Source organism: Lissotriton helveticus, chromosome 9 (genome assembly GCF_964261635.1).
Source record: "Lissotriton helveticus chromosome 9, aLisHel1.1, whole genome shotgun sequence".
In the NCBI taxonomy this organism is placed as follows: Eukaryota; Metazoa; Chordata; class Amphibia; order Caudata; family Salamandridae; genus Lissotriton; species Lissotriton helveticus.
Window position 1 is genome coordinate 241,947,168 of NC_136070.1, and position 12,261 is coordinate 241,959,428.

A 12,261-nucleotide genomic window follows, 5' to 3' on the forward strand; every position below is an offset into this window, starting at 1 on the left:
AGCATAGAAACACATGTCTTTTGACTTTCAGAAGGCAAATTCTGTCTCCCACCTATCTTGATGCAGCCAAACGCCAGCAAGCAATTTAAATCGGAAATGTATGCACCTAAAAATGCATTGTTGGGGCATTCTATCAGACTGACACATTGTAAAGAGGTATGAAAACTGGTATTCTTTATCTAGTCACCACCATTTAAAATAAATAAATAATTGTAGCAGAGCTAAACTACTCAATGTATGATAGAGGTGCTGGAAACAAAGGTGAGATGTACTTACAACTATTATTACTCCTATCCCCTTGGCTGCAACAACCCTGCCTAGATGAAATACATTTTCACCTGCCTTGACAGCTACAAGGCCTGTCTAACTATTTAGTCAGCCGATGGCACATTTGATGAAAATGAGCTACTTTCACTCTTTTTTTCACGTTTCATGTAGTCATACTTCAGTGGTACTATAATTCCTGCACAGATCTTCGTGGTGAATTGAAACTTGCATATACTTAATAGGAAGTTGATTTTCTTGTCCGAACTAAAACTCAAAATTGAAACTTTATTAAGATGTTACCTGTGCCTTGCATATACAAATGCAAAAAGAACAATTGATGGACAGAATGCAGAACAATGTCATACATCCCCTTTGGTTTTGCTTTATTCGCCCTAAGTTGGCAGGGTATGCCCAGACGTGGGTCATTTGCTCACTTTGCCACTGGATTCAAGCTATCCTGGCTGATGACAGCTGATTAGCCGGAAACCGGTCCCAGGATGCTTGTTTACTGTCCAGGGAAGACCAGGCTTGGCAGTTCGGGCTGGACTGTTCCCATGAGGCACAGGGTCAGACTGATTTGCATACGCCCATGTTCGAACTGGGGTGGCGGAGTGAGGTAAAGAATGATGATGGATTAAACCCAGATAAGTTGACTGGGGGTGAGTACTTGCAAAGATCAACACTCCGTCCATCATCCCCTTTGGTTTTGCTTTGTTCGCCCTAAGTTGCCAGGGTATGCCCAGATGTGGGTCCCTTGCGCACTTTGCCACTGGATTCAAGCTAGCCTGGCTGATGACGACTGATTAGCCAGAAACCGGTCCCAGGATGCTTGTTTCCAGTCCAGGGAAGACATGGCTTGGCAGTTCGGGCTGGACTGTTCCCATGCACAGGGTCAGACTGATTTGCATGTGGCCATGTCTGAACTGGGGTGGCGCAGTGAACTAAAGAATGATGATGGATTAAGCCCAGATCAGTTTGTAGTGTAATTCCTATATTCCCAATAGGCTCTGCACATTGGAATAATATATCCTATAGATTTGACGTAGGACTTATGTCTACTAGGTCACTATCGAATATATTAGATTAGATATGTGAGTGCCAGCTAGCTCAGAGGTCACTAGAAACTTTCTCGAGTTCACAAGAAGGGATTTAGTTTCTGACAACCGCATAAACATGACAACTTTGTTTCCCCAAGATAAAACTGATCTTCAGAGTCGTGGAAACAATAGATAGATATTTTACCTAGTCATTCGTGCGTGCTTAGTTTCACCAGAGGTGCAGAGAAAGAGAGACAGGCGTGTTCAATAAAAGTTTTTATTGAACAGTCTTCTTTCTCGAGCAGAAGAAATGAACTGCTACAATCGGAATACTGGCTGCAAAGTATAATGCGTACAGCGAGAAGAGTATTATAAAATAATACTGTAAAAGCATGGTATGGTTTCTAGACCATAGATAAATACATACATAAATAACAAAGGCTAAAAAAGTACTCCACTGGTGCTTCTAAAATACGCCTACCCCGGTGTACCTAACCTAAGTATAGTACGAGGGAAGAAGTAAGTGAGGTGTAGCATAAGTTTAGTATTCTTTTGCCAAGAATCTATCCAAGATTTCTCTTGGGGTCTAATCAGCTCCGTACCTTGGTTTAGAATGAAGGAGGTCTGGTATCTCTGTCTCAGGACTTGATTTCCCAGCAACCCGCAAGGGTAGCTTGAAAACACTGGAGCTGGATTTCTCGGCAGGAGAAAAGACAGCGTCTCTCTCAGTGCGTCTGCTGGAGGGTCGGCTTCCTTCGGCACTTGCTGCAGCAGGATGCGTCGGGCAAGTAGATAGTCGAACTGCTCCAAACCACCGTGTGTTTGCTAAGGCAAGTGTGGGCATATTTATACCTGATGGTGCCGAGTTTGACGTAAAGGTGGACATAATAACATCATGAAAGAGTCTCAGTTCTTTGAAAACTCCATGAGTTCTTGGACAAATCAATATTCATGCAAGGGGAAGTCCCTAACTGCTGAAGCAGAGTTTTCCAAGAAATCGTTGTGGATTTTCGGAAGTTGAAGTAGCCATGCCGTATTTGAACTGCATGGGCTTTGTCTAAATATGGTTATGATTTCTATGCCTATATAAGGATATGGTGATTTATACCTATGTAAGGGCATGTATCGGGAAAATTAATCTCGGGTCCTAAAATGCTATACAACAAGGTGACTGGGGGTGAGTGCTTGCAATGTTCAACACTCCGTCCATCATCCCCTTTGGTTTTGCTTTGCATATACACATTGAGAAGGAAAACAACGGCTCCTGTGGGATAATACAAAATATCTTGCGATAGAAATAACGCACAATGGCAATATAGGGGGGGGTGTGGATGTCAGAAAATGAAGCTGTCTACAATCATATCCGGTTTGGCATTACATTGCAATATTTATATACACATAAGAAAAACTTTATGCAATATATATTCAAAGAATATACACAATTTAAACTGTACTAAAATTTAACAGGTGTTTTAGTGTCCCAGTGAAAATATCTTAGAACCTACGCTACTATAGTGACATTACAGTGGCATATAAAATAGGGTTTCTATTTTTCATTTGTTTCAACAAAAAGAGGCGACTATGTGATGTATACACAATTGATCATCAACAATTTAGACAATAGGAAACTGTTGTATGTGGTCTGCCTCTTTGAACTGTCGACGGCGTTTCGACCCTTTGGGGATGTAGTGTCTCCTCAAGACTGAACAATGTGGGGAAACCTATGGAATATAATGGTGGGGTAATGTTAGCTTGAGGGCCATCTGAGTGTAGTGTTTCTCATGAAGCAGAGATGCTATTTAGTCAGAAGGCATTGTGTATGTAAATACCTGAATGGGGCCTGTGCTGCTAGTGAGCGAAGTGGTGGCACCGTGATAATTTAGTGAAATAGACTCACAGGGATCCCAGCCGGGAGCTGTGGAATGATGACAAAAGGTCAGCGGTTTTAGACTCACAATTAAGGCGAGTACAGCAGTAAAAAATGGGTTTATAAAACAACAATGTCCTAGTGCGATCACTTACCCCATGTGAGGGTGAAGTAAGCCGGCACGTGTGATGAGAAGCATCACACAGCAGATGAGATCAGGTGGCAGGTGATAGACAAAGTCCAGGTCCCAACGAGAGGAGGTGACCTTTCCCAAATTTTGCAACGACTTGAATGTCGTTTGATCGAACGCACCAACTCGATCACAGAGGGGTTAAATTCTGCTGAAGAGTTGTGTGGCTTTGTCACCACATTAAGTGTTTAAAACACCAGACTCTGGTCTAATGCCACATCTAGTCATGGTTCCGCTAAAACACACATGGATCAAACTGTTATTCACAATGTGGCACACTAGGAGGGCTAGACAGACCATGCATCATCACTATGACACACGCTTATGTACATTACATGCTGTAGAACACATACGCTCACCAAGAATCGATAGTACAAGACTGTATTACATGAGATTTCATTACGCATGTGTACAGTGTACACTGTAGAACACACACGCTCAGATAAAACAAGACTGTATCACATTCTTGCTATGAGGCTGACATTCTGAAAAACATGTCTGTATGTCAGCCTATATTATATCCCTAGGTGTTAATTGACCAAACAGGTTGTATTGTCCAATGAGTAAAAAACTTGCATCTTTCACGTATGCCTACAGTGTTTCTTTTCCAAATTCTTATTGTTATAGGTTATATTGTTTAATATGTGAAACTAGTTATTCATAACCGTGTGTTTTACTAGTAATTCAGTTACACTGTTCAATATGTGGTATAATTTCTACAATGACGCATGCGTACTGTAAATACCTCTTGCATCATTATCAGAAGCTATAATGTCAAATACGCGAAATCAGTTATACACTTCTGGTTGTACATCTTGCAGTCACCACACCTATGTACACATAACCTTGCACTTGAGTAATGGTTCTTCTGGTCCCTACCTCTGCTTCATGGGAAACATTACACTCAGATGGTCCTCGAGCTAACATTATCCCACCATTATATTCCATAGGTGTCCCCACACTGTTCAGTCCTGAGGAGACCCTACATCCCCAAAGGGTCGGAACGCCATCAACAGTTCAAAGAGACAGACCACATACAATAGTTTCCTATTGTCTAAATTGTTGATGATCAATTGTGTATACATCACATGGTCACCACTTTTTGTTGAGTCAAATGAAAAATAGAAACCTTTTTTTTTATATGCCACTGTAATGTCGCTATAGTAGCGTAGTATCTAAGATATTTTCACTGGGACACTAAAACACCTGTTAAATTTTTGTACAGTTTAAATTGTGTATATTCTTTGAATATATATTGCATATAGTTTTTTAGGTCACGCACCTGGCAACGCAGCGCGAAGCGCTGTCACCAGCAAGACCTATTGTCGCTGACTTGCCTCTCAAGGGAGACAGGAGATGGGCACACGCAGACGGACTGGGAATGTGAACGAGCGCGAACAAGAACGTACAGTCCTGCGTTGTTCCAATCTCCTGTCCCCCTTACCTCCTAGCAAGCCATGCAATGTGCTGCATGCCTCTCGTTCAACCCCACTCACCAGGTGACTGCGCTGCTCTGCGGCTCGCTTTTCATGTCTCCTGCCGGATTTCTGTCTTCTCTGGCTGCAACACACGGGGCTCCCGTTAAGTCCCTGCTCATGTCCCTGGCAACCAGCACGCATGCTCAGTTTGGGATGTTGTCAGCGCATAGCGTGCGTGCATGGCTTGCCGGCGTTTCAGCAGAACGTGCGCACAACTTGGTTTCCACCTTGGCCTCCCCCCCCCCCCCCCCCCCCCCCCTTCCTGGCTCCAGGGGTCTGTATTCCTTCTGCTGAGGCGCAGGGGTGTGTGAATGCCCTCGATCAGACATGGCCCGCCCCCGATCCGGGTCTGCCCTAGGGGGGTGTACTGACACATCCGCCCCCCCATCCCCAGATGAGCTGCACGCCCCAGCCTCGCCTTCCCTGGTGGTCCTCAGAGTAAGGCCCGGGGCCCCGACAGTATCTTCCTCAATCAATGGTTTCTCATCATTTGTTTTCATGTGTGGTTTTTTAAATTCTTTGAAAACTTGGTCTTAATTTATTTGATTAATTATGAAACATATTTTTTGTGTTTATCTTAGGATCTAAAAGATATATTAACAATGGGGGAAATATGTTTTAATACAACTGTATTATTTTATGAATGCATATAACTTGATTGTATAATAAAATAGAGATATTGCTCTATGCACAGCAAGGTAGTGTTGATTTTTAAAGGCCTTTGTGATTTGCTGTATACATTAGCGTTTTAGTGCATTTTCATTTACTCTTGATAAGAAAACTTATATTCCACCCAAGACAGGCGCAGAACATGGCACCCTCTTTAGGTCTCGCCAGCTTCCCAACCATCTGCCCACTCGAGCACACCGGACGAGGGCATCTGTGCTGCCAGGGGGCGACAGGAAGTGGGGTACAGGCAGAGAGGTGGGGCACAGGCAGAGAGGTGGACACAGGCAGAGATGCCCCCGTCACTGCCCTCCGCAGGCAGCCCTTGGTGTCTGGGGATGGAGACGATGGTACAGGGCGGTGCGGGGCGTCTTCCAGCCCGGCCCCCGGCGGGGCTCCAGAGGGACAGAACTGGGGACAGTTCATCACTCTGGAGCCTAAACCTGGCGCTCGGACCCACACCCGGCCTCACCCATGGACTTCCACTCAGCGTCTGCCCGTCCCCTCCCTCGCAGATTCAGCCTTCACCCACCCCTAGCTGAGGTTTGGAGGGCAAGGAAGGTGCACCCTCCAGCCATGGCACCACCCCGCAGTGCGTTGCCAGCCCGTGGCCCATTAGATGCTGCCAGCCCGTTTACCGCCTTCCTGTCTATGTGGGGGGCCCCTGCTCATGAATGCCCTGGCCTTTGATAGTGCCCAGTTCATGAGATGCCCTGGCACAGAGCCACAAGTAAAGCAAATACTGAGCAGCCCTCTCTGGGGAAAGGGCTGGGATCGGCCCTTGAAGGTCGGTATGAAGAGGTGGATGGCAGATACCAGCGGTGCCTGCCTTTGGGGGGCTCTCTCTTTACCCTGCATTGGACCCACTTGTTGCGCCCAATGTTTGTTGGACTTTCCTGGCCAGATCAGTAGAGCTGCTGCGTCTTGCACCACTGACATGGGGTGCTCAGCTGCAGGATGTGCCATATCTGCATAAACCACGGAGCAAGGCTTGTCTTATGTGTATATAAATAATGCAATGAAATACCAAACCGGGTATGTGTGTAGACAGCTTCTTTTTCTGACATCCACACCACCCCCTATATTGCCATTGTGCGTTATTTCTATCGCAAGATTTTTTGTATTATCCGACAGGAGCCGTTGTTTTCCTTCTCAATCTTCAAACCCAGGCTCCCAGTGAGTAGGGTTCCCTTGTTCCCCCTTTTTGCATATACACATGGCATAAAAACTTGATGATAATTATATCCCTTATCAGCGTCCGGTGTATTACTGGTGATATCTTTGAACTTTATTGATATTTAGACTTCTGCACTGAAAACTGCCACTATACCTTTAGATGGTATCTCCTTGTCTTAACTCCCTCTGTCCAATAACTTGTTTATCACAAGTTTGATTTTTCTTGGGAAAATAATTTCCGAGAGTAGTCTGCAGTTAAACTGTTCAGTCTAGCAGATATTATTTTCCTATTAGGTTCCTGTAACTAGCACTACAGTTTACATTGTGTCTTGTGTTTTGCAATCTTTTAAAAAAAAAAAAAGGCCGTTTTAGCTAAAGAGTTTAGCAAGAAGGCACTGCTGACCACAGTTGAGGTATTTTCCCCCCAACATGGAAAGCTGCTGTCACTGGTCCCTTCTGAGAATTTAGAGTAGTAAATCCTTTAGCAGTTGAAAAAGGTTTGACAGACATCTAAAACCCTGCACAATTGCAAAGCGTCCCTCTGAAGGAAGCCAAAGATGCTTAATGCATGCAAATCATCTACCCGTTTGTTATTGAGTAGTTGTAGTGGACAACAACTTTACACATAGACCGTTTTATAATATTTGAATCTTTGGAAGGGGGTAATCCAAGGTAAAGGTCTATAGAGCTTGCCTTAGCATACACACCAATGCATGCCTCATGTACACAATATGGACATAGCTTGTCCTTTCACTGCACTTCTCTGTTGACTCCTTCAGGTGCTCATTAATCACTTCAAAAATAGTGGTCTCATTTTCTCTTTAGTTTTGTCTCACGTGCACATGTTAGGCAGGAATCCTAAAGATTATTTTGTTTGGCCAGACATTGGCAGTGTTGGCAAGCTCCAAGATGGGAGTCAGTGCTTCTGTGCACAAGAAATTTGGAAGCCTAAGCAAAATTTGAGATTGGCTTACTTGCTGTTTTTTTTCTTCTTTTTTTAAACCCAATGGGTCCATTCCAGTGGGAGCAGAGACCTTTACAGGAAAGACTAAATTAGCAAGAAATTCATTATTGCAGTGCTAACCAATTCATATAACTTGTAGCTAAAGGTAATAAACACTTCTGCTATCTCACTGTAGTATTTTCTTTAAGGTATGCTTTGCTGATTGTTGACAGTGCTACGGCTCTCTACAGGACAGATTACTCTGGCAGAGGAGAGCTTTCTGCTCGACAGATGCACCTCGCTAGATTTCTGCGCATGCTACTTCGACTTGCTGATGAGGTAAAAAGTAATTTAACATTTTTCTTATCACTTTTTTCTTACCATAGTCTTCAGTGTTAGTCATATGTGTTATCCTTATAAAACTGGTAACTACTTTGAATGAATTTATCTTGTTTTAAATACTATTTTATTTTAACCAACGTTTGTTTCTGGCAGTTTGGTGTAGCGGTAGTGATTACAAACCAGGTAGTGGCACAAGTAGATGGAGCTGCTATGTTTGCTGCAGACCCCAAAAAGCCTATTGGAGGAAATATAATTGCACATGCTTCAACAACCAGGTAGGTGTCTCAGATTTGCATGCATTTTTCACACTGATGCTTGTGTATTATTAGAAATGAAAAAAGAATATCAGATGTTTTCCCTAAAGCCACGCCATGAATTTGAGTGTGTTTTTCGTATCTTTCCTGATTAAAGAAGGAGCACAGTAAGGAAATGGCCTCCTTTCGCTAGGTGACCACCTCCGGCCAGTTTACTTTTTCAACTACTCCTGTAATCTTATTGGAGTAGTTAATTTTTAGCTTAGTGCCACTAGAGGGAGGTGTTGGGTGTCTGTAATATTAGAGGAGTGAAACACTTGGCAAGCAGGACCTATACTTAGTGCATTACCTTCACATTTAAGAGTGCCGCAATGCGTAATTGTGTATACTTGGGCAACTCGTCTAGTATGCTATTACCTCTTTGATTGGATAGTTCCTTTGCTAAAGAGGTAGACCTCATTTTTAAACAAGGATGTTGCCCATTTAAGGCTTCCTAATTTTTAAAAATAAAGCAGAGCCTATCAAGTTTCCCTGGCACGTTGAACACTTCTGTTAAATATTTGTATTTAAAATTGCAGTTTTTAAACTGGAAGGCGAAGCAGGCAAAGAAACTTTGGTATTTAAATCTTTCAAAGCTTCTCGACTTAGATCATATTCCTATGGTAGCCAACATTAACATGGATACCGTTGGTTTTGTCAAATCCTTGACTGGAAGGAAGGTAACAACTGTATATTTCTAATCTCCTTTTATAGTGCTGTCAATTCTTAATGTTAATGCTTAAACTTGCAGGATTGGAAATTCAATTGAAACGGGTATAGTTGCGGCTGAGGAGAAAATTAAACCCATACTAACATGTTACTCAAGTTTGATGTAATGTCAAAGGATGCACAAGGTTCCATCAAAACCAATACTTTTACTTCACTAACTGGATGAAACGAGGGAGATAGAGACTGAGCAGTATCAAAAATGTGGGGTAACCTTTGGATTGTTGTGGAACAATCAAAAAGGTGGTCATGTTTGGACTCCTTAACGAGTGCGGAAAGGATTGTGTATTTACATAGGAAATGTCTGCGAAAGTGGGGGGCAATTTGGGGACACTGGAATGAATATAGAGGGAATATTTGTGAACCACCCCAGTTGGAAAGTGATACTGATTCGGAGGATTAGACAAGAGAGAATAGGGTAGCGGGATTGTGGGGTTGATACGGAAGAGAAGTGCTGATTGTGATGAATGTTTTCTTTTGTGAGCTCATAATGTGTCCACCATGTGTCATCATCTTGCCTATGAACGACTGCTGAGTATAATGTAACCCTTGTAACTGTCCACAGTTTACTTTTATTATCAATAATAATAATAATCATGGAAGGCTTGATATCTCCCCTTGTGCTTCAAAATTGATATGAGCTGCAATATGGGGTAGTTTCCCCCTTGCCTTAAATAATTGAGCTAAGGAACAGGAGTTCTCTCGGAAGCTTAGGATGAGTAGTTGGAATATACAGGTTTTGAATGTTCTTGAAAAGATCATTAGATGTAATTTTGAAGGCTAACCATGTTCTATTTAAGACACCTGGGTACGAGAGCACTTAATTGTGAATGGTTTACATTCTTGCATAGTATTGGCCACTTGAATGGTGGAGCCTGCATATTTGATGGTCTGCTAACATTAGGTCTCAACAAAATTTCTACTGATGTAACCCAAATTGTGGTGGACACCCAGTGGTTGTTGACCTGTGTGGGGAAAACTTAAATTGACAGGGTGATTAAGGGAATGTCAGAAGTCCACTAAAACAGAATAATGATTGCAGACATATTTAAATCCAAATTGGTGTCCTATATGACCGATTCATTCTTGGTAAAATACCTGAAATTGTGTCAGCTTGCCTGTTTCCTCTTTGCCGTGGTATACAAAGGTTGATGAAAAATCTGTTGCTGGATGGCAACAACTGGAATGGTCTATTTGAAATAAAGGTTTGTCTACAGCTAGGAAAATATCCTGTATTGGCCACCAGTTATGCCCAATTGATTATGTGTGGGTTATAGTGCACCAATAAGCACTTTATAATATTTTTAAGGTCCTAGCATTTGAAGGTAGGGATAATTGGTCAAGTTCCATCATTTTTCGTTGGAGGTGACCTTAGGTGGATAACAGATTGCTCCCTCTGAGAGTTGAATACACCAGCAAGCCCACCACTCGGCTGGATGGATCTCTTATCCAGATATTATCAGACTTCTAGGCTTTAAAAAGTCTTTGAAATTATTTTGAAATTATAGAAGATAAAAAGATTTGGTACTCCATACTTTTGCAGCGTGAATCTTTCTGGATTCACTATGCTGTGCATTATTTCGCGGTCTTGTGGTTGGGTCCGGATTCATATTTTTTTCTTTGTTTTTTTTTTTTTTTTCTTAGCCCAGGTGGGCGTCGGCGTCACACCCCCTTGGGTGTATTTCCGGTGACGTCGGCATGCTTCCTGCGGAAGCTCCCACTCTTGGGCGCCATCTTCAGATTCTTTTTTTCCGCGGTCGGGTCTGGATCGTTCCCGTTTGGGCTCCAGACATTTTTGAAGAAAGAAAATACAGAAAAGACGAGGAGAAGTCATCTGAAGACTCCAGGGGACTTCATCGACGAAAAGTCAGCAAGTAGAAGGCGTTTTTCATCGAGATCCTCGACGACCGTCGACGAACACGCGACCAGGGAGGCCCTGGACGCTCGATGATGGACAACACGCCGTTCAAGTTCTGCCGTAACTGCCACCACAAGTACGCGCAGAAGGACCAGCACCCGGTATGCAACCTTTGCCTACCGGTGAACCACGAAAGCGGAGACTGCAACGCCTGTTCCGCCTTCGCCCCGAAGACCCTTCGTGTGAGAGAGAGGCAGAGGGTAGCACACGCCACCCTGCAGGGGAAGGCCCCGACTCCGTCACTCTACGAGCTGGGGATGTCCTCCGAGGAAGAAGACAACGCTGCCGCCGAAGACGACAGCTACACGGTCGTAGAGACCGATTACACGAAGACTTCTGACAAGGTAGGAGACTCTTCGGCCCCCAAGAACCCAAGAGACTGAGTCTAGAAAAATCGAGGGCAAGACCCCGAAAGCGCCGACGCCAAAAAAGGCGGCGTCCGCGACTACTCCCAGGCCCAGCGGATCCTCCGAGAAGGAGTCCCCGGCGCCGAGAGCTGCTGATCAGCAGAAAACGTCGAAAATCGTCCCCGAAAAGGATCGATCGACGCCGAGGGAGAAAGACCCAAAACTGACGACGACTGTGGTATATAAATAAATAATACCGGATCTAGGTTTTACTGGACATAGCAATAACAGATAGCTCAATAAATAAGAGTCAAGATTCGAGGTAGTAGGAGTTTGCAGGTTTAATACAGCATAAAGGACAGGAACAGGACAACCTGCACGGGAACAGGATGGCAGCGCTGCCGGGGGCAGGATCAGAATCGGCACAACATTTAATAACTGTGCACAAATATATATACTAAAACAGTTACATTACAATGAATTACAGTAGGCGGGCAGTGGGTGTAACAGGGGCGTATACATAGACATGTGATGCAAACGTAACAGAATATGTCATAAATGGGGCGGAAACATGGAGGGGGCTACCTAAGGAGCCGGGACCTCTAACCTAATGGTGCGCGCAAACTGACAATAACGTGTTACTAGGAGAAGCTGGGGGATATGAACTCTGTGCTAGGAGCAGAGACTGAAGTCTGGAGAGTCAGGGCGACATGTACCTAAACAGTATCTAGTATCTGATGTTTAGAGAACATGTTGATAGAATCCAAAAGTTATCGGGGTAAAGGCTAACAGACTCTAAGAGTGGTGCATGCATTATTCCACATGTAGTGCGTGATGAAGAATATTAAATGACCATTAAATGCAGTATTTCTCTTACATGGAGACGTAAAGGCTAGACAATGACGGAAACCATTGATGCGATTCAGTAGCTTAGGAATGCAGAGAAGGAGGGCTGGACTGATAACTAGAATCATAACATACTCTTGGCAGACTCGTAGGCAGAGCCAGGCT

At 43.7% G+C, this 12,261-nt stretch overlaps 1 protein-coding gene across 1 annotated transcript in view; it reads left to right on the top strand.

Moving 5' to 3' along the window:
• Nucleotides 1–12,261, top strand: part of RAD51 (RAD51 recombinase) — a 190,211-nt gene that overhangs the window by 140,574 nt on the left and 37,376 nt on the right. Inside the window, exons 8-9 of the mRNA XM_078659822.1 lie at nucleotides 7,834–7,963; nucleotides 8,120–8,241. Coding sequence (XP_078515948.1) covers nucleotides 7,834–7,963; nucleotides 8,120–8,241 — 252 coding nt within the window. The remainder of the gene's footprint in view (nucleotides 1–7,833; nucleotides 7,964–8,119; nucleotides 8,242–12,261) is intronic.